Source organism: Watersipora subatra, chromosome 10, assembly GCF_963576615.1.
Source record: "Watersipora subatra chromosome 10, tzWatSuba1.1, whole genome shotgun sequence".
In the NCBI taxonomy this organism is placed as follows: domain Eukaryota; kingdom Metazoa; phylum Bryozoa; class Gymnolaemata; order Cheilostomatida; family Watersiporidae; genus Watersipora; species Watersipora subatra.
In genome coordinates this window covers 27,115,904-27,140,382 of record NC_088717.1, presented here as the reverse complement: position 1 = coordinate 27,140,382, position 24,479 = coordinate 27,115,904, and the positions used below count along the sequence as shown (strand labels likewise).

Sequence of the window (24,479 nt, the reverse complement as noted above, 5' to 3'; positions counted from 1 at the left end):
GTTGACTTGCAACAAAATTCACGTTACAGCTATTTGGTATCAAAAGATTCACCATGTCTTACTCTGTTGTGTTGTAGGTGCCAAATATGTGGAAATGTGATTACAAGCTCTTATAAGCTCAAAAACGAAAAGCCGCTGTAGATTAGAATCTCTTTATTTCCCTGACATAGTCATTACATTTGGTTATTGTCTTGTCTCGTGATGTTTCCATGTGAATTGAAAGGCCAATAAAAAGCTCAATAGAAAACTTATCGTAGCACTAGTTTATGACAAACACTTCGGGTTTTACCGAAGACCCCGTATCAAATATAGATGCTCGCTACTCTACAGTTTTGTTTCGGCTTGATCTAATTGTCAAGTCATAATCTCATCATGTGACCTAATACTTCACAAATAATTTCTGCGGCACTTTTCGATTATCACAGGTGACCAACAGGCTTGTCATGATTATCAGACATTGGTATGTACTCCTTCGTGCTAAGGTTAAAAAATTAAATGAATTTTTGTGGTAAGTTATAAGATATCAGTGCTAAAAGTGACAGCATTACAATGACGATAAAACAGACGCGTAAGAACAACAGACATGGTTTTATTGAATGCATGAAGTATATTTGTGAAAATATTTCGACGAATGAGGTTGCATGAAAGTGTAAACAGAAACTATGTTGTAACAACTATGTACCATTTGGGCCGTTTTGGAAAGAGAATCCAAACTACAGCGGTCTTGTGTGGCTGCGATTATCTGTTCGTTTTTTAGCTTTTAAGAGCTTGTAATCACATTCCCACATATTTTGCACCTACAACACAACAGAGTAAGACATGGTGAATCTTTTGATACCAAATAACTGTAATGTGAATTTCGTTGCAAATCAACCTTTAAAGGTTATATAGCTAAAACATTGTTTTCAACTGAACTCCAACATATGACTAGCTAGTGGACCAACACTACAACACCTGCACCAACTGATCGCCTTTGGTTATTTCTGAATAATTGTACAACTACTTATTATCTGCGCTTTATGCTGCACTACAAGGGTACTAGTATATACATGTATAATAGATATATACATTGTTTTCTCTTTCCAGTGCAGTAAGAGAAAATGATATTTTTAAGGCTAACTAGGAGATTCTTGTTATTCAAATCTAATTTGAGAACTATCACTGACTTTATACTACGTTATATGGAATTTTTTACATATTACAAGGCAACAACTTTATATAAATTCTTTACATTAACTGGAATTTACCTAATAGTAGGCTTACTTTACAAGAGTCTGCTGTATTTGATTGTTGTAATAGCCCATTACTAAGTTGTGTATATTAAAAGAGAGTCTGGTAATTTCTTGTATTTTTTTGTATTTAGACTGGGTTGTGTTTAGGGTAGGAGAGAGAGAGTTTTAATAAGTGTAGTTATATCCCACGCTCTATATTCCTGTTAGTTCTGTGTCTATAATAGTCACAATCTATAAACACTCGCTTGACTATAGCCTAGTCCCTAGAGCAAGGATTGAAATGGTCGCAGGTAATGTAAGGCAATACAATGTTCGAGTCTAGCGTCGCAAGTGCTTTACTGTGCGAGATTGCTGCCGAGGTTTCGCAGCCGATATGGGAACCATGTTTTATGGTCGCAGTGCCAGATATATAAAAAAATGTAGTTTTAAGAAGCATGAGCGATACGAGCAAATGTGTCTCTTAGAGTGTCCTGGGATAACAATGTGTTAATTAAATATGAATTTGCCAGTAGCTGAGTATCGAATAAACGCAAATAAATCCACATCGTCTCAAGTTGATGAAGCGTTGAAACTGTCCAAAGGCTGCACGGCTGTGTAAACATGTCATAGTGATGGATTTCAGAAACTCACCTACTTTCTCCCTACGAACTTGACATCAGGATGATAGGGTTGGCCACATTAATCTATCTCGCTACATATCGGTATATATAATAAATCTCTGTGTTTGTCTGTTTGCCGTTCGTCTGTCCAATTAATTATAGTGATGAAGTTTTAACGATAAATCGCCTTCATTGTGGCTTTGAACTCGCAACTATCAAATACTAATTTTACCAACAAGTTCACATAACCACAAGGCTATGCCATTCTTATCACAACCATTGCTTTTACTGTATACTGTATATCCTTTTCGCGATTGCACACACTAAACCTGCACTTTTTATTATTAACTAATACCATGTGCCCTCGGGTTGCAATGCCCCTATTATAAGATTTGTTTGCTTTATTAAGTGGAAAACGATGTTTTTTCGTCCCCGTCATGTGAGGACAAACATTTTTTCGACTTTTTTTCACTATACGTTATCAACAAAATATTCTATCGAATTTTAAATGTTGCTGTCGGTGTGCTGATGATGTCGGAATAACTAAGATGCTGATATGCTAGTCGCCAAAATCCTTCTCCCAATGCCTGTAAGAGATATGATGCTTTCTCGCTCTCTATTTCAGTTCAGCGTTATAAGTTTTGGTGAAAACGAAACCAAAAACAGATAGGTGATAAAATTTTAGCCAATGAGAGAGTTGAAGTTTAGTAAAATACTCACTAAAGCGTCGCTTCAAGTATGTGTTTCATAAGCTAAATTCATTTAAATTAAATTCAACGTTTATGTTATACTTCAGTCTCGAAGGTAAGAACTTCCTACGGTATGTACTGCAAGTAGTAGGCCTACATTGCAATGCTGCCTTTTATTGCAGATCATAACCACTAAATACACTAAAGTTGCTGTAGGTGGGTAACTATAGTTACTTTTGGTTAACATATTATGTTGTTATCAATTTTTAATATGTACAGTAGGTATCTAAAATTTTGATGATTTTTACCAGGGGGCGTTTACATTAGATAATTGCTATGAGTTTCTATACCACTCTATACGACATTTTCGCCTTGCGATCCCAACACTGAAACAAATTGAAAGCATATAATTGTATACCAAATCATTTGTCATTGTATTTGCAGCAAAACAGACTTTATTTAGCCATTACTTGCTAATTATTTTACATTTAAACACCTTTACAGCTGCTCTATTTTTTCTCTTTGTTTATTTAAGCTGCACAAAACACTTTTTTCATGGTATGAAATTTAGAATTTATAGTTGTTTGAAAACTTTTATAGTTGTTTTATTTTATCTCCTAATTTATTTAAACAACACAAAACACTTTTTTTCATATTATAAAGTTTGAAAGTTGGAATAGTAACTGTTGTTATATGTTAAATAAATATAAATTCTCTGAGAAAAGACTTATCACCTGGGCAACGCCGGGCATTCACCTAGTTTTAATATATATATATATATATATACATGTATATGAATGAAAGGTTAACATGCAACAAAATTTACAATACAGTTATTTGATATCAAAAGGTTCACCATGTTTTACTCTGCTGTGTTGTAGGTTTAAAGTATGTGGCAACATTACAATGATAATGAAATAGGACAAATAAGGATAAGGACAATAGACATGGCTTTATGAATGCGTGAAGTTTATTTGTGAAAATATTTCGACGAAAGGTTGCATGAAAGTGTAAACAGAAGCACATCGTGTTCAACTACATCACATTGGAGCCATTTTGAGAGGGATTCCAATCTACGGCGTTTTTGTGATGGCTGGGATTAACTGTTCATTTTGGAGTTTTTAAGAGCTTGTAATCACATTTCCACATATTTTGACAAAGTATGTGGACATGGACAAAGTACTTCAAAGTAAATTTGAGAACTCGTCTAATTTGACACTACGTTATATGAAATCTTTTACGTAGTACGAAGCAAAAACTTCACATAAATTCTTTACGTTATCTGGAATTTACGTTATAAAAAGTATGCGTTATAGGAGCGTTTACTGTATTTATAGTATTTTGGGGAAGTCTCGGCACATCTTTTTTTTAGTACACTACCACTCCTGTGTGCCTTTAAAGACTGGCAGGTGTAATAAGTATGTTCACAATTATTCAATAGTATAGCAAGGCGGTCGCGTGGCTTAAGGGTTAGCGCTCCTCTCTGCTAAATCGGTATTACCAAGTTCAATTCCAGTACGTAGTAGTTTTTTGTTCCTAATGCTAGAAAGTGTGCGTATTTTATTCCTATAACTGAACATATGGCAGACCAACAAGCAAACACTTAGATTTTTTTTATAAATTACTGCATTCGAGTGTCATTCTGTGTCATGATGGTTACTTGTGATTTTGCAAACGTAAAAATTTTGGCGCGATTGAAAAGGGGTTAAAATCATTACTCTAAACAATAAGGCACGATTCTTTTTACATGTCATCAAATGATTGTTTGGAACTGTAGTTGTTTTTTGAGATGTGGTAAAATATGTTTGTATATTTTAGCTAGTCACAAGAAAACTGATCCTTCAGCTAACCTGAATTTTGATGATTCTACTTAAAAGACCATTGAACAACTTACATTAACAGATTGTTTTGGTAGAACATGGTCTGACAGGAACTAACCACCATAAGAAAATTTAGCATTCGTATCTGTCATTCTCTGTTTGCCTAACCATGTAAACCTATTGTAGAAATGAAAGGAAGATATCAGGTATTGAAGGGAATACTTTACAAATGCTGAATAATATTTCAGCAGTAATACAACCGCTTGAAGCACCACCACTGCCATGCATGATTTCACTTGATATTGACTTCTTTCGTTCTTCATCTTCCCGTAAGTCTAGCTAACATTGGTAACTCTATGTTTTGTTCCTCATAGTAGTTTGGTTTATCCTGGTACCGAGTTAGTTGGATCAGTACTCTTTTAATTCAGGATGAGTTGGGTTATCATCAACATAGATGCGTAGTCTTGTGTTTATCAATTATTATCAAGTGTTTAAACACATTCAAATCATTGGCCTTTTTTTCTACCATGTCTGAAGTTTAATTGTTCTTTTTGAAGCTCATTGTTAATTCTGGTATCTTTGAGATAGGCATTGTTGACAAAGTGAAAACCAATTACATGTTAACTTAATTGAATCAGCGTCGCTTTAATCTATAGCCTATATTGTTGATGGAGCGTGCTCTGTTTAATTAGCTGTCAAAGACAACAATAACGGAGCGTTTACACCAGGCCGATTTATCGGAGTCGCTTCCAACTCCAAAAGAGTCGGAGTTGGAACCACTTCTAGCTTGTTTACGATTTGAAATACGTTTTTACAGAGACTACACCGGACCAACTCAAACTCCGATTATACAAAAGGGGTCACTACTTTAACCAATTAAATGCAACATCAATTGGGGTCCTACCACACAAAGTTGTCGTCAGAATAGTCACTTTTAAAATCACTGTCGTCACTTTTAAAATCACTGTCGTCACTTTTAAAATCACTGTCGTCACTTTTAAAATCACTGTCACCTTTTTAAGTTGGTAACCAAAACAACCTCTTTTTTCACATTCGTTATTTTAATACAAATATCCATTCTGGTGGCACTGGGTTGCGTTAAAAACCTGAAACTTGCTCAGTTTGAACTTTTGCTAACCAAAAGCATGGCTCAACCAGCGATCTTCACAAACTTATTAGTGATGTTTGGGAGTGTTGCTGATTACTCCGCGAAAAGTGACAGCCGTCTTAGGTTTTTAGGGCTACATTTCTTGTACTGAAAATAGACCGAGATTGTCTTTCACAATCACTGTCAGTCACAGACTTGGAAACGGATTTGCTGTCAATGTCGTAGCATTTCATTGCTGTTTACTTTAATTATATGGCAGTCTATAAATGCTGGGCCAGATGCTTCAAACACAAACTAGTAAAGTTTTGGTTGAACGTGTTGATTTATGGACAAATAATAAGTTAGTAAAGGTACGGCTACATGTAACAAATTTTTCGTTGGTTCTAACAAAAATCATGAAATGATTGAAACACAGAATTATTCTGCGCTGCTAGAATCGTGCTAGCGAGCACGATTCCAGCAGCTTTTGCAATTAGTATAGTCCAAGAGACGTATAATGACACACAATAAAAGTATAAGTGCAATTCAACATAGTACACACGATGCAACTGCTTAGATTGCGTTATTGTATGTATTTATTGTTTGGACGCTATAGTTACAAATTGTTTATTTTTTAATTATGTTTCCTTTTTAGCAGCAAAAGTTTTGTGGTAGAAAATGTTGCCATCTTTAGCGCAATCAAGTCATGTGCATCGTATTTACTATCGTGAATTTCCGTAATATTTTTCTTGCGTGTGGCATTATGTTCTCGGACTACATATATCTTAAAATTTGCTAGAGTCACGCTCGCTAACCAACAATGGCGCAATTTAAACAGTTACATCGTGTGTTCTATGTTGAATTGCTTTTGTACTTCTATTGTGTGTCGCGAATACATGTCTTGGACTATACTAATTGTTAAAGCTGCTATAGTCGTGCTCGCTAATAATTTGTTTAATCTGTAAAAGCGTTAAAAGCGTTTCGCCGACGAACTCGGTGGGCATGCACAGCTCAAATAATTCTGTGAATTTCGATCGATTAATTCTGCGTTTTTCGTGATTTCGGCCAGAACTCAGAGCCAACGAAAAATTCGTTACCTGTAGCCGTACCTTTAGTAATCCTACTTACACAATCATCGTCACCTACATTGATAAATGGTCATCTCGTCTGTCACTTTTTAAATATTCCTGTCGTCGGGTCGTCAGAATCGTCACAAAACATGGGAGGACCCCCATCAATAGCCATTCCATTTTGACCACTTATCACCAAAAACGGAAAAAGAAGCCTCGTCGTTGATGCTTCTTACAGTCATTCTTATAGTAATTAGTACTAATTTACTACCGTTGCTAGATCAGCTGTTTACACGATAACACTACACTGCTCAATAATGCTTGTACTACTAACCTTTACTATTCCAGCGGCTTGGCTAGATCCGCATACTGTCCTTCAGCCCGTGAAAAATGATCTGGATGCGTATGGTTCCATATATAATATTGTGGTTGCAACTCTGCAATTAACTACTCAGTACTTATAGATTTTAATGCTAGTTTAACTGATCTTTAGGTATAACTGAATACACGCCCATTTTTCTATGCTTACATTTTCTCGCGGTACTGCAATATTGTGAGATATGATTGGTCAATTTCTTGTTGCACTCCGACAATGGCGGCCGTCAAAATCGGACAAACATAGTATGCATCATTTCACCGATCTTGTGTCGGTGACTGAGACAAGGCAGTTTTTACAACTGATTTGCGTTTTACACCAGGCCGATTTTATCGGAGTTGAAGCAACTCCAATAAATTGGCCTGTTGTAGATGCATCTTTACTTGGACAGTAGACACTTCTCCAACATGAATAATTCGTCCCAAAAACATTTACATTATAGGGAGTTTACATTATACAGACGATAAAATACATTTAAATTGCCTAATCCATTCTAAGATCTTTCCAAACTCACCCTTGGCCTTTCAAAAAGGAAAAACCCATACATAACTTTTTAGTTTACTGGAGGTATAGTAATTGTAGCATTATTAGTTTGTATCGATTACCTCTCCTTTTATAACGGTCGCTTGGTTTACGGTCCATAATTCAGTAGTTTTACGATAAGTTAGGGAAACGCCCCCCATCAATGTTAAATTTACATCATTTTTGTATTTGGTTCTAGACACCAAAGTTTATTCTGCATAGAAAAAATAATAAAAAATATTTTACGTTTAGAATAAAGTGAAACAAAAATATATCTTTACTACAATAAGTGCAGTGTCTGTCTGTCTATCCGTCACCAGGGTTAGAGGGTAGGATAAAAGATAGCATTAGACAAAACTCCCAACTCGTGACATTCAGATTGATATACCGGCATTCTAACACTTGTTCATTATCGCACACGGGACGATCTCTCATTGTGAACCAGACTGTCAGGTTACTAGTAATATATATATAATGAAGATGACCCTCTATGTCATTCTCTCTCCAAAGTGCGGCTAGCGAGTAAGCGATATTTTTAAGGCTAACTACAAGGTTGTCGTTATTCAAAGCGAGTTTGAGAACTTGTACCAAATTGACATAGGGCCTATGTAATTTTTATGTAGTATGTTAGTACGAAACAAAAACTTTACATGAGTTTTTTCGCTATGTAAAATTCACGTCATGTGGGGTTTACGTTACAGGAGCGTCTACTATACTGTAGTACAATATATACATATGGGCATATCATATGAGAATTCAAGTTTTGGGCTCTCTTTTCAATGCCCAGAATTGATCAACCATGACTAGGTGAGTGCAGAGCCGTATAGTTTCACAGAGTCCCGCGACTAACAGAAGCGTATACGGGAGCTCGCTCGATTCCAAACAAACAGGCCACGCCTACTATTTTTATATAAGTTATAATGGAGAGGTCGCAACATTAATCAACAAAAACTACTTCCATTAGCAGTCACTTTAAAATTGATTGTTGTATCATGAATCATTTGAAAGAAAACAAAATTTCCTACAAAAAGCTGCTAATAACGTTTTTGTAAAAACGTGAAGTAAATGCAAAAAAGAGCGGTATTGAGCACGAGGTATGAATATTCCATTAGAGATCAGTATGTCGATCGGGTTTGTTTGGAATCAAGCGTTTTTGTTTCCGCCTCTTGGTCACGGGACTCTGTGAAACTATACGACACTGGGTGAGTGTAGGAAGGAGCAGCTCCAGGAATTTTTGCTCTTTAGGTTGTAGGTCAGTTTTGTTAATGCCCACATGTCATGCTCATTTTTAATTGCAATTCAAAATGCCAATTTCTTGTTATTGAAAGATATACAGGTAGCAGGAGTAACGAAAATACTGTAATGTGATAAAAAGCAAACCAATGGATATTTACCTGCCATGCTTTACATTTATAGTAAGAATGGCTTTGTGACATTCATATATGGCTCACTAAAGATTTATGAGTTGCTTTTGCTATCTAGGATTTTCATAATTAGTAGCTTTGGCAAACTTGTGTAATGTGTCAACACTTCTCGGTATTACAATTGTCTTATAATGTATTGACTGGCATTGAAAGTTTTAATCACTGTAATAAACTTTTGAATTGATAATTCTAAAACTCGTTTTGACATCACAGAAATGCATCTAAATTTTTGTAGCCCACTTATAACTAGAAGAATTTCCAATATTACAACAGTCAAGACTGCATGCCTACATCGTCATAGGAATTTTTTGAAACTTGAGCAAATATTTTTCTTGGCATATGATGTAATTTTCAGAATAATACGTTTGAAATTTCTTGAAATATTACAGTTATGCAAGTGAAAGTAATAAAACCAATAGACATTGGAACAACAAAAAATGCTACAAAATATATATGCTGTTTGTGATGATAAACCATACCTGGTGTAAATTAAAGTAAGCCTACGAAATGCCTTGCATATGGTGGCTATGGTCCATTCACTTGTCTCTAATGTAAAGTAATAATGAAAACCTCTTAATTGGTTATTTCTTTTTACCTCTAGTTTTTACACAACATTGTATAATGTGCTTGTCTTAAAGTTATATTTAGGTACTAGAAGTATTTATCTTTTCTTTTTTATTCCGAATGAATTAGAAAGTATAATGTGCGAATACAATGTATTCGCATACAATGTATTCGCATAAGAATATGTAGTCCAACGTATGACGGTTCCAATGTACAGTCATACTTCAACTTACGAGTGCCCAAAGTACGAAAAACTTGATATATGAGCCAGCTTTTAAGCAAGTTTTAGCACTAACATAGAGCCATGTTTGAGATACTAAGTGGCTAAGTATTTGTGGCTAAGTATGTCGGAGGGGTTTTATGAGAACAGCATAACTCAGTATTTTTCAATTGCTCACTGTTTTTAGTGCGCGTTTTTCACCTGCTTTTTAGTGCAGAAATACGTGAATTAAAAGTACTTTGCGTAGACCGAAAGTTAGCGGGTACAATGATTGATTATGCAAAGAAAAAGTGAATGATAAGAATTCATATTAAACGTGAAATAATTGAAAAATATGAGAAAGGTGTACGCGTGATTGAGCTGGCTCGCCAATATGACATAAATGCATTCACAATATGCACAATTATCAAACAGATAATAACAGATAAAAGATAATATTAAGGGCATTAGGCCTGCAAAAGGACTAATCATAGCTTCCAAACGGCATAGCAATCTTTATGACAAGATCCAGAGACTGCTCGTGTTTTAGATAAAAGACAAACAGTTAGCCGGCGACAGCGCAACTGAAACGATACAATGTGAAAAGGCCGGTGCTATAAATCAAGACTATAAAAATAGACATTCAGACAAGTTGGCTAGTGGTCATGCATTCGACCTTTTTGAAGACACATGAGTTTGTTCTTTTGACAACATGTTCAAAGGGTGACACAGGCAAACGTCATCAGATCATCAGATTTCTCTTAAAACGGCTGGCTGATCCAAAGAGAGCGAAACAAAGGAAAAATTAGCTATGTCAGGAAACGAAATTTAAAGCTACGAATGCCAAAGAAATTTTAATTACGTTAAGTTTAAAATTAATTAAGTTAATCAGAATTCCAATTTATCAAAGTCAAATGTTGTAATGAAGGATAACTTTCTTCTCCCTCTTTGGCAAATGCTAGGGTTAGCTGTTATTGTATGTATTTAATTTAACATTTTTATTAATCACAATTTGTTGTATTATTTTTTATTTGTTGCTTTTTAAAATCAAGTGGTAAGTTAGGAAAATTAGAAAAATGATTTTTCTGTTACATCTTGTTACAAGTGTTTTTGTTTGTCTTTTTTAGAGTATAGAAACCAATCAATATATATTTAATTGTTCTATATATAAATAAATTGCACCAACATGCGAGTAAATTGGTATAAGATCTTACTCCCAGAACGCATTAATTAAGCTCATAAGTTGAAGTCTGACTGTATGAAGCAAATCTTGGACCAGATATTATTTGTAAGTCAAGGTGTGACATAAGAAATTATTTGTTTCAAAAAAATTAATTTGGTTCATTCAGCTTGCAAACAACATTAAAGATATGTTTAGCATGTTTTTGCAATTTACATACAGTTAAACCTCGAGTTTTCCGACATACATGTATAACATTAACTTTAAAGGTTGACCTGCAACAAAATTCACATTACAGTTATTTGGTATCAAATGATTCACCATGTCTTACTCTGCTGCGTTGTAAGTACAAAATATGTGGAAATAAGATTACAAGCTCTTAAACGCTAAAAAAACGAACAGTAATCGCCGCCATCACGAAACCGCCGTAGATTGGAATCAATTTATTTCTCTGATGTTGTCAAGCGATTTGGTTATTGTTTTGAAACGGGATGTTATCACATGAAATTAAAGGTCAATAAAAAGGCTCAATATAAAACTTTTTGTAGTACTAGTTTATGACAAACACTTCGGGTTTTACCGAAGAGCCCTTACCAAATATAGGTGCTCGCTAGTTTACAGATTTTATTTGGCTTGGTCTAATGATCTAGTCGTAATCTGATCACGTGACCCATACTTCCTGTCAAACAGCGCGACTAGTTTTGAGTTTCACAAAATAATAGCAAAAGAATCTGATATTTAGAATTTACAGTAATAAATTTATTACAATATATTCTTTCAGTTGTATTTGAGTAGCAACTGTACAGATGAGAACAATCTTTTTGTTTATGAAAAGATTATTGTTAGCTTGTTGTTTCACATTTTCCAATTTACTGCATCCGCATTGTATTGAACTCTGTGCATGCTGTAGTTGTAATCATTTTTACAGTTAGGTGGTTTGGTTCATTCCAATTTTCATTTTGTTTTGAAAACTAGTAGTGTCATCTACGTGGAAATTATTTAATTCAATATGAGATTTATACTTTTGGTCAGTTTAATATTAAAATTTGTAGCTAAAAATATTATTTACAAAATGTCAAATTGGATAAAAGATCTGTTCAGCTGCTAAAGCTTAACTTAATGCAGGTGCAGTTTGTATATATATATATATATTTAGAATATAAATATATATATTACTAAATACTATTTAGTAGCACTAATATATTTAGTAATATATTTAGTAAATACTAATATATGGGTCGCGGTCACAGAAACCATGGTTAAGTCGCAAATCACGAAGTTGAGTTATTCGACTTTAAAGTTGCACTAACTGAATTTATAATTTTGGTAAGAATTTTTGTAACACGTGCTTCTGGACCAATCAAAGAGTGATCTTTCTGAATCTGAAGTCAGTTTAGATAATAAATGTCTTAAAACCTCGGAAAAACCCCTTAAAACCGTTGCTATGCTAAACAGGAAGTACTAAAAAATGGCGTCCGAACAACGTAATCGTTTCTTTTATGCCGATTTGAAGGATAATTCTGACATTTTGGACACTTATAATGAGTACTTTGGTATTCCAACTGATGCTAAAAGCAGTGTAAGTAAAGGGAATGACCATGATATATTCCTAACCATTCATATAAGATTTTTTACAATATTTAATTATAAGAATAATTATTCGATTTTATAAGATTTGATTATAAGAAAAATTATTCGAATTTGCAAGATCAAAGTATAAAGTGACCGATGATGTGCAATATGTTACTGTTATTATTTTTTTTAACATTTTGTTGATCATACTACGGTTGTGCTCAATATCGCGGCACTGCCAAGCCGTTTTTAATATCTGCAAAATTAGGTGATACATTTTCTTATAGATATGCAGCCATTTCTATGACAACCAGCCAAAATCTGTTTAGATTTTTAAATTCAGCATAATTTTTTGATATAAAGACAGAAATCTAGATAAATATCACAACCTCTTAATATTGGTTGCTATGACGTTTTGAAATGTAAACAAAACTGTGCATCGGTTTTCGTTTTTCAGACTTTAACACCAGTTTTCTCGGAACTAGGTTTTCGCACTGATGGTAAACATGCATTCAGTTTATTGACCATAAAATCTGTTGTAATTAAGCTAGAATCAAAATTCTTTTTGAAAAATAATTGTGAGAATTTTCTCCTTCTGTAAATGCAGATAACTCTAAATCTTATAATCCCGACTTAACCATGGTTTCTGTGATCATGACACATATTTACTAAATATATATATATATGTTAAAGTTTAAAGTTTTAATGTAGCATGTATGCATTTTACATAGATAAGATTTAAGTAGGAATTCACACAGTTTGTTGAAACTCGTCTGGATATTTTATGCTTTGAATTTGCTCCAATTTATTTATTGGATATTCTTTATTGATCGTGTAAGTTTGTTTGCATAAATCAGCCAGTTGATGTATTTTGTTGTTTATTTTCTATGTATTTGAGATGCTATAGCCGCATCTAAAGAATCACAGCATATTTATTATTTAGTTTGTAAGATTTATTCTATTTTTTACAAATTGTTTTGTAACAGATGTAAAGACATTGATTGTATGAATGTAATATTACGAAACTAGACTGCCCTGCGATGATTAGCTATTCTACTTGTTTCAGTTGACATCCCTAAGGAGCTGTCGATTCCTGGTTTTGTTTCAATTGATCAACTGAAGCATTTATTTGATGAAAGGCGAATAGCAATAAACCTCGGTGGCGTCAAGTCAGCATTTCATGAGTAAGACATCGTTACAAAATGTAGCAAGTTTAACAGTCATCATTAATGCTAGTAATAGTGCTAATATAAGGTACCTCTTTGAGAACAAAAGCTTTTCCATAAATCATGCAGTCTTCTGAGACATTGGCTGAAAGTGTTGGGCTACCTTGTAGTGAATTGGCAATGCGCCAATTTAAATACCAGCAAGCATTAACAGGTATAAAGTAAATGAAGAAAAATGTAATTTTGAAAAGTAACAGCCTTTTCATTGTTTAAGCCATATTAGAGTTTCAGGGTTTGCCTCTTGGAGCCTGTCACTTTGAATGGTGTATATAAAATCTACCACTATGCAATTTTACCACATTCTATGCAATATTTTGGTCGGAAATGTCATATATAAAAATTTCATATTTTAGTCCAGCAAAGTGTGAAATTAGATTGGGATTAACCTTCACCAAAATTGTAACCTCATGTTTCCTTCTGGCTTCTTAACCTTGGCTTAAATTGGTTTTACCATTATTAATTTCGCAAACATATAGTGGTTCTCAGACTATTGATAACAATGTGCCCCATCAAATAGGGTAGTATTCAATTAGTATTTGCATACGTTCATCTGAGACGTACAAAGTATGTTTGGTGCTAAAATGACAAAATAAAAATTAAAGAATAAATAGTTGTCTACCATCAGTATGTTACTAGTTATACCAGCATTCAGTTCAGTTTTTACTATTATGCTATGGAGAAATCTTGTGGATTCTTTACTGATTTTATTTTAATGAATTATTCAAATTATTAAGTGTAGTATTAATGAAAATTAAAGTATGCAAAGAACAATTTCGAAATATTACAAGGCTGGCGAGCGTTACTTCTTTACATCTGCTAGAACATGTACACAAAATAGCTTTACATTTAATACCTTAAAAAATTATAACTGGACATAACCAATATTTTTTACCAGCTCATTTAATCTGTAACTCCTAGATGCAAGCTTCAAATAAGAACTGCAGAAAGTCGGATAAACATTGATCGTGAAGCGAAGAAGAATGTGGGTGATAGTGAGATTGTTGAGACTCAAGCGGAATCAGAAACACAGCCTACTCAGAGCGCTCTCTCACCTAGCCAGCAATCCACATCTCACAAAAGATCTCATTTAGTCTTGGTGTGTATAACTATCATTAGCGTTGACTATATAGAATTTAGCATTTGAAAGGGCGTTTGGACTAGCTAGGTTTCTCTTACTTCAGCGAGAAATGTTATTCGTTATAATCTTCGAGTACATTCCATAATATGTAACTGATATAAAATAGATGCACGCAACAAATGCAAACTTCATTGTTATTCATATTGATAATAAGTATCTTGTTAGGTAGCTTACTAGACTAACTAAAAAGAGATGATCAAGATACTTTTGAATCGTTAGCAAAAGGCTCAATATAAACTGTCAATAAAATTAGCCTGTTGCCTGTTCCCGTTTGTCTGTTATGATGTATCCTGTAACTACCTGTAAAACCTGTATTTGAACACCAGCTTTATTTGAATGCCAACTTTATTTGAGTGCAACTATGGGAGAAGAGTTAAAAAATAGAGCACTGCCCTTTAATTGAATGCCACTTCTATTTGAATGTCACTTCTATTTGAACGCCACTTCTAATTGACCGATACTATTTGACTTTCTTAATCGCTACGAACCCATAATAATAAGTGATAAGTAGAAAAGTGTCCACAAAGCCGGACTAATAATGGCTCGATTACATCGATACCAATTTGTTTGTTGTTTCTGTTTGTATCGAAGACCATTTTCCAAGTCTTTAAGCTTTTTCATAAAAACTTTGATTGCAGCACCACCGAAATAATTATTAATCGTATCAGGCTAATAGTAGTTCATTTTCTAAATACGGTCTTGATACTTCGATGTATGTAGAAAATGGTTTTTGCATTTACTATGGAAAATTTGCTACTACGTATTTTGAGACTAAAATTTTGAGGCTACTTTGATTACATACAGTTTTTATTTATTTGCGTTCGAAGTTTCTATTCAAAATGGTATTTTCTGGCATAAGTGTTTTTCTAAAAAAAGTTTTGCGTAAATAGTGTTTGGACTCATTTGGAATATTGACTTGCTCAACTGTGCAGAAGATGGGTTGAGATCAGAAGACATTTTGGAAGGTATTGAACAGTCAGAAGAACATGAAATGGTTTCAAACAGAAGCAACAATCAGAACGCAACTGGCCAAGCAAACGATGCTAATATTTTGGTTTTCAAAATGTTAATCTATGTTTTAAAATGTTAATTTTTGTTGCTGCGTGTATTATAATTAGGGTTGGCTTATGTCACTTGTTCTTGAATGTATATTTGTAGCATTTAATTAATGATTGTTATAAAATTTGCAGATTTATGGCATATTATTTGGCAGCATGATTGCGGTAATCTGAATTCAGCTTATGGAATATATCAACGCTTGTAACTCCTGTTCTATTGCACATAAAAAGTCAGTTTTTACTGCAAACTGTAGCAAACATACCAATAAATGCAATGAGCTTTTATGCAACTTCGTTAAATATAGTTATAAAATGAAAATATGCTTCAAATTTACAATGAAATAAAACTTTAAAGTTCTAACAAATTGCGATGCAGACTATAAGATCAACGTAGGTTAATTGTAAGCAATAGATATCAACTGGTAAAAATGTTTATCAGCTTCCTTGTGTATATCTATTTAAAGGTCTACGACGAGCTGGCGGTAAGTTAGCAAATTTCTTGCGTTCACGAAGGTTAATGTTCTACCACATGAAGGAGAGTAAAAAATATAGGCAACATTCGATTTGCCCATGAAAGAGTTAAATTTATCTTTCAGCATTCTGGCGGGGTGTTTAAAAAATACAATTCCACCCTTTATTTAAATGTAACCTCTAATAAAGTGCCACTCCAAGGGAAAGGCTGAAAAATAGAGCGCCATGGCATTCAAATGAAGGTTTTACGGTAATTGTTGTATAAATATAGCACTTACATGTGATTGAAGCGAAGAAGGACCCCGTCTGATTCTCTCCACGCTTATATACTCTCCTTGAGACTACGGCATCCTTGACCTCTCGTAACTACCTGTAACTACCATGACCTTGGACATTAGCGTAGCCCGCGGCCCACCAACCCCATTATACAACATGCCCTTTTTCTTTTTTCCTGTATATGGGCCACTAACCTTCCAGAAATACACTTGAACTCATTCAGTGACTCACCTTGCTGGTGGAGTTCACCTTACTCTTTAATCCTGGTCCATCAACTCATCCGGTGTACCATCGCTCTCGAGCAACCCGGGGCTGCCGTCGTACTTGGCGGCACCACTCTCTTCACTCTCCTGATCCCCTTCCACCTCCTTCACTACGACCATGACCTCTGTCACTAGCACCGTGACCTCTGTCACTATCACCGTGACATCTGTCACCAACAACACTGCCTCCACCACTACTCTCAACTGGCTCGGAACCTGGTGGTTGGGTCAGTAACGACTCTTCAACCTCAGATTCCGTCCCTTCCGTCTTGACCGCGCTCTTCCCAGTGGAGATGGGCCTAACAGGCATCCTGTGGAAGGTCTCCCCCTGGGCCGTAATCGGCCGCTCAGGGGATGGCGCCACAGAGCTGGGAGTTGGTAAATGGCCCAGACCTATTTACCTCGGCCTAACCCTCCTTCGGTGCAAGCCTACTACCCGCAATCCTCCAACTCACTAACTGCTGCCCTGCGCTCAGCAGCCAGTCTGGCCAAGTCCGCCTCAAACTTCCTCCGCACCTCCAACTCCTCACGCTCAATACTAGCGATCTTCCTCTGGCAACCTTCCCTGTCCATCATCCCGTCGCTAGACACTTCTGCTAAAAAAGAGCTTACCTTCCCCATGATGGGTACCAGTACAGCAGCTTTCCTAGCACCGCCACTCACCTCAGCATAACTTCTCACCTTTCTTTGAGGCACTGGTATCTCCTCACTGCCCTTCCTTTTCCCTGCCTCATTACTCCCTGGACCACCTGGACCCCGGCGGGGGCATCCACTGACCGCGTGCCCGGTCTCACCACACCACTGACAGATGGGTACCTTGCAGTCCTTTTGTCAGTGTCCACTTCTCTCGCATCTCCTACAATCATTGCCAGGGCAATTCACCGCCAAGTGATCTCGCTTAACCCTACAGATCATGCACCACAGCTTACCACTACTGCCATATACCACAGGCTTCTTTGCCTCGCTACCATGCTTCCTCTCCACTACTTTCTCCTCACTGCCCTTCTCCGGTCGTCCGTAGCCACTAGCCTCACCACCTGAACTGCTTGCCATCGAGATTGAATAGTTTGGTTGGAATTTCTTTACAACAATCTGCAACATGACAACCATCTTTTAACAACAGTTAGTAGTAAAAACTATCTTCATCTAGCCAAGGTTTACTGACCCGACCGCTCCTTGTGACTGTGCCTTTGGCTATTGCCCCTTCTCTAGTACCCTGTAAAGTTTGGGTATCTCGACTACTCACATCGAGATCTCCACTGGCTAGGCCACTTCCAACCGTTGCACCGGGTGGTTCCCCCGATTCGTCATTTAAACCACCTGTTCTCTCCCCACCTTCACTACGCCTAGGCTGGTTGGCTACCCAGTACTGTGTTTCACCTTCCTCACTATCTTCAAACAACTCACAAAAATCATAGGGATGTTATGGTTAGCACCCTGACTATCGGTGTTAGTATCATTACGGGATCCCAGGAGAAATTGTTATTAAGAGGAAACAGATGTTTTCTATTTCTCCTGATCTCACCTGAACCAACCCATATCCAATAACTCTCTGGTGTACTGTCCCTTCTTACCACCGTACCTGCTGCTCCTGTGTCAGTAGGCGCTTTCACGTAGACGACCTGTCCTGGTTCTAATTCGGGCAATTTTGATACCCAATGCTGGATATCCCAACTACTTTTCAATTTCAACTGCCTTTCTCTACTTCGAACTCCTCGTAATTTACTTCCCCTTTACTGCTCACACCCAAATTCGATTTAACCGCTCTGCCAAACATTAGTTCCCCGGGTGAGTACCCAGTTAACAAAGGGGTTGTTCTATACACTAACAATGCAATGTTTTAACTGCACTTTCTGCCAAACCATTACTCTGTGGATACCGAGGGCTACTAGTAACTACTCTGATGCCGTACAAATCTGCAAAATTTCTGAACTCTTTACTATCATAACAAGGTCCGTTATCTGACCGCAGAATGCTAGGGATACCGAATCTAGCAAACAATTTCTTCATAACAGTTATTACCTCCCTAGATGTTTGAGCGTTGATGGGCAGTGCCTCAATCCACCTGGAATAGTAATCAACTATCAACAAATATAACTCGCCATCCAATACAAACACATCACTACCGAGTACTTCCCAAGGCTTTGTTGGTAACTCATATTCAACCATGGGTTGGTGCTTGACTGTCCCATGGATGACACAGGTATCACATTGCCCTATGAACTCATAGATGTCTACGCTAACTCCTGGCCACCAGAAGTGGCACCTAGCTCTCTGACGACATTTATCAATTCCCTGGTGCCCGACATGACACTTCTCTAAATACAACTTTCTCATCGACTTAGGTACGTATACCCTGTCTCTAAAGAGAAGTAGACCATCCCGTACAGTAAGCCATTCCCTTGCACTATAAAGCTTTAAAAGCTCACTGCCCAACCTTTTGCCACCTCTTGGCCAGCCTTCCATAACAAATTTCAAACATTCAGCAGCCTCCTCATCTTTCAACATCTCTGATCTTAACTCTATCGTTAAACTACGTAAAATTGTCAGTAGTCACACTGCTAACTACAGCAGTATTTACATCTTCACTCCTAACCATTTCACTTTCGCTGTCCAATTTGCCATAAGGTCGGCTCAAAGAGTCTGTCAGATACATTTGCTCTTCAGGTGTATGAAATATCGTGTAGTCATACCTCATTAACCTCATTTTAAACCTCTGAACCCCGACTGGTAAGGCTGACAAGTCCTCACCTAACAGTGAGATAAGTGGCTTATGGTCAGTCTCAACTTCAAACTTTCTGCCTACTAAATAGTAGTCGAACTTCTCACATGCCCATGTAATTACCAATGCCTTCTTCTCTATCATTGCATACCTTTCCTCTGTCTCGGACATTTTCCTCGACGCATATTCCACTGGCTGCCACACATTACCCTCAGTCAGTTGTAGCAATACTGCCCCTACTGCATTTCTACTGGCATCTGCAGACACCCTATGCCTCCTATTCAAATCGAAGGCACACAATACTGGTGCTTTAGATAAAGCTATCTTAACCTTCTCAAAAGCCTGTTCCTGATCTGGACCCCAATACCACTGTGATCTACTCCCTGACACCTTGTAGATAGGCGTGCATAGCTCTGCTAACTCTCTACTGAACTTGCTCAAATAATTTACCATCCCTGTAAATCTCCTAGTCTCTGTTTTATTAACTGGCGGCTTCAAGCCTAGAACTGCCTTTACTTTACATGGGTCTGGTTTAATGCCAGCCGCACTAACCAAATGGCCCAGAAACTTAATTTCATTTTTGCCAAACTCGCCCTTATCCTTCCTTAACGTCATGCCTGAACGCCTGATTTTCCCTAGCACCTCCCTCAATCTTGACCAATGTTCATTTGCGTCTCTTCCATATACTAGGACATCATCCATTAAGCATACTACTCCTTTCATGTCCCCAATAACCTTTTCCATTGCTCTCTGGAAAAATTCAGGAGCCGAGGAGATACCAAATGGCATCCGATGGAACCTATATCTACCCCAAGGGGTGATAAAGGTCGTAAATGCCTTTACCCCGTCTCTACCTGAACTTGCCAAAACCCTGAATTCACATCTAACTTCGAAAACATCGTTCCCTTAGACAATTCACTGAGCAGATCTGAAATCTTAGGCAAAGGGTAACCTCTCGCTTGACAGATCTGTTCGGTCCAGTTAAATCTACACACACACTTATCTTCCCCCCTGCCTTGGGCGCTATAGTTAGCCCTGAGCACCACTCAGTAGGTTCTTCAACCTGCTCAATCACTTTATTTGCCAACATATTATCCAACTCCTGCTTAGTTTGCTCTCTTAAACCTGCTGCTATAGGTCGAGGTGAGTACAGCCTCACTGGTTCTATACCTCCCTTCAACTTAATCTTAAAAATACCTGGCATAGTGCCTAGACCTTTAAAAACTTCCCTGAACTCCTTTACTGGGTCAAACTCGCTGTTGCTCACCGCGTTGCCTACAGACTCACGTACCCTTCTGTTTCCATAAACCTATATATACTTTCCAACTGAACACCATGCTTTACCGATTACTCTTAGTTTACGACCATCTATTCTCGCCAAGACAGTAGATGGCTCCTCCAGCCATAGGTTCAGCCTTTCGGCCATCCCTTCGGTTACAGTCGACACCTCTGCCCAGTGTCAAATGTGAATTCAACGTTCTCCCCATTGACTTTTAAAACCTGCACAATTCTCCTTCCTAGTCAACTGTCATCATATTTATCCCTGGAACCAGAGAATCTAACACTTCTGCCCTTACTATTATCCCGGTACTCTTCATTATACCGGCTCGTCTCGCTTCTCTCCTGATACCTATCCATACTGTTGTCCCTGTACCTACTTGACTTGTCTCTCATCTCGCGGGGGCTTTCTCGGCCCCTGTACCTCTCCCTACTACTATCCGTGCTACCATATCGCTCATAGCTATTATCTCGACTACCTCCTGCTGCTACCTTGTCTGTCATAACCTACATCTCCTCCGTTATCCCTACAATAACGAGATACATGTCCTCGCCTTCCACAAGAAAAACATTTAATAGAGGGACAACTCCTCATCTCATGGCCACTAAGTTTGCAATTGTAGCATACTCTATCTTCACTGCATTCTCTACTATTTGCTCTATTTCTAAAGTTATGCCTCTCCCTGCTATCATCTCTATACTTCCTACTGTCCTTGTCCTCGTTATACTCCCGGCCTCTTGTCCCATACTTATTAGTATCATGCTCCTCACTACCATAATACCTTCTACTACTCCTAGGGCTACCTCTAGGGGAAGATCTACCCAGTGACTCGTAGCTTCTATCTCTACCATTATTCCGGTACTGCGCTCGACTATCGAACTTTGATACTTTTGCTACTTCCATCTTAACCTCACTTTTTAAATCGGTACTTCTACCCTCAGTTCTCAAAAATCTATCTGAGTTGTTGGCCATTTCATGAGCCCTCAATGCCTCATGTAATAACTCCCAAGTAAGATTGGCGTTCTTCATTAAATCTCTGCTTACTTCTCTATCTCTCAACCCATTAACCGCTACTATAAGGGCAAACCTTACCCTATCATTATTATTAGCCACCTCTGCATATCTGCTCAAACTCTCTACCCATTGTAAATATTCTCTATCACTTTCTCCAAATGCCTGCCTAGCCGTAAAAAACTTATGCCCCTTTACGAACATAGTCTCTTGTTTACCATAATAATCCTGCAAAACCTCCACTGCCTCTTCATAAGTAGAATTTGCACCATCTATGTTAAATCCTGCACCCCTCAATACTTCTCTACCGCTGTGCCCAATAGCTCTCACTAACCTAGCTCTACTTCTCATAATAGGCACTCTGTTGCCATCTTCATCTACATCACCTTTCCTCTCGACAGCACTCTTAATGCACAAATTCATCTCTTCTATAAATCGTTCCCACGAGCCATCACCGTGCTCACGGAACACCAGCTTCGGAAAGCCACTCTCCATCTCAACACAATACAATATATTTCTCGCCACAAATCTACTCTACCCCACTCATATAAATTTAATTTAATTCTCACCTCCGAACATTTAATAAATATTTACACCTCACCAACACCGATGCTTCAACGCTACAACACCTCACAACACCACCCTACCTCACGTCACCTCACCTGCACGCCCGTGAAAGGGTCTAATCAACCGTTAAACTTAACCCGTAACCAGAAAAATTATCGCTAATGATAACGCACAAGAAAAAAAATCAGCTTCGTCAACTGCGCCATGTTGTATAAATATAGCACTTACATGTGATTGAAGTGAAGAAGGACCCCGTCTGGTTCTCCCCACGCTTATATACTCTCCTTGAAATTACCGCATCTTTGACCTCTCATAACTACCATGACCTCGGACATTAGCGTAGCCCGCGGCCCACCAACCCGATTATACAACAATAAAATTCTGTTAGTGAGTGAATGAAGGCTAGCATAAACGCTGCAGATAAGCTGAAGAGCATTTGATTGGTTTTTAGTTTCCATTTCTGCTATTGTCCATTTAGTCTGAAGAAGCAGGCAAGGACGGCAAGGACTGCATTGGAGAGCCAGATGCTAAAGTTTCGAAGTTAGATAGGGCAGACAAGTCTGCTGAGGGCAGGGTTGACTTGGAACTCACATGCCCTTGCAAGTTAAATAACGAGGTAGGCTTGGGTAGACACATCTATATATTATAATTGATGATTTAATGAACCTGTGTTGTTTTAAGTCAACAACAGAGGTAGAGTTTATGTGTTTGGTGACTACAGTTACATGTCAGACAATTATATTTCACACTGTAGTTTGAAAATATAGTTATTTATACCTAACTATATTTCGCACTGTTTTGTAAAATATAGTTGAAATAATTTTTAATGGCCTGGTAAGTTTGAGTATGAATGTTAAGACATATCGATGGCAACAATTAGCCCTTACCATTATTGTTATATTGCTGTCTATCAAATTTGTTGAATATGTACTAGTTTTTTACTTTGACCACCGTCATTATCTTGTATTTGTATATAGCTGTTGTCATACTCTTTGTTCATATTGACTTACTCACCTGTTATGTAATTGTTATGTAATAATCCTTTTTACTCTCTTGTCTCACTTATGTAGTAAGTCAGTTGCTGTTTAGCTTTCAAATATACAAGAATAACAGGTTATGGGCCCAGACAGGCAAACAAAGAAGCTGTACATGAGTTTGATACCAGAAAAAGGGTGATCAGCTATTATACTGACTGACCAACGACTGGTGAACCAGGAGTTAAACAATTGATACCATGAACAGTGAAACGAGGACTACTGAACCAGAACATAGATTCTACCTCTCATTCTACAATGGATAGTGATAAATGGACAATAGATAAGTTGGACAGTCAGAACTATCAGACATAGAAGTTCCAGATGAAACACACTTTGCTGCTAAAGGATCTATACGATATCGTGGAGGGTACTGAGAAAGCCCCAGAAGGTTCAGCTGATCAAGTGCTGAAAACTGCTTTTAAATCCAGGTATCGTAAGGCTTTCTCAGTAATTGCTCTATCTGTTAGTACTGAACTTCTCTACTTAATAACAGATACAGAAGCACCTGATGTAGCATGGAAGCGGCTGTAAAATCATTTCGAACGTAAAAATGACAATGGCTGTGTAGGCAATGAATTTACATTTATCACTCATCATAGCAATACGTTTTCATTGCACAGTAGCTCATCCTGGCTAATTGACTCGGGAGCATGTGTCATATGACACCTAACAGGGAAAGTTTTAATAGCTACAAGAAGCTAGAACAGATAGCGATGATCAGCCTAGGTGATGGTCGAACAGTTGAAGCTGTGGGAGTTGGTGTTGTAAAAGTGATGCTAAAGCTCAATCGTAGAGTTCAATGTGCATCTGCATTTTACAATGTACTTCATGTCCCTCAGCTAACAAGCAATTTATTTTCAGTTCGAGCTGCCACTCAGAAAGGCTACATTGTTCAGTTCGGCCATACTCGATGTTGGATTAAGGATGCTAGTGGTCGAGTTAGGGCCATGGGATCACTAGCTAATAAGCTGTTCAGTCTAGACTGTACAAACTGAAACTCAATATGCAAACACTGCTAGCGCAGAGATTTGGCATCAACGTCTAGTACATGTGAATAACACTACTCTAAAAAAACTGAGTAAAGGAAATATAGTCTG

General features: G+C 37.3%; 1 protein-coding gene across 1 annotated transcript in view; it reads left to right on the top strand.

Annotated features, from left to right (window-relative positions):
- The window catches only part of LOC137406931 (HORMA domain-containing protein 2-like), a 60,229-nt gene that overhangs the window by 20,056 nt on the left and 15,694 nt on the right, over window positions 1–24,479 (top strand). The window contains exons 4-7 of the mRNA XM_068093533.1: window positions 4,527–4,669; window positions 13,401–13,518; window positions 14,479–14,656; window positions 22,824–22,961. Of these exons, the coding sequence (XP_067949634.1) occupies window positions 4,527–4,669; window positions 13,401–13,518; window positions 14,479–14,656; window positions 22,824–22,961 (577 nt within the window). The remainder of the gene's footprint in view (window positions 1–4,526; window positions 4,670–13,400; window positions 13,519–14,478; window positions 14,657–22,823; window positions 22,962–24,479) is intronic.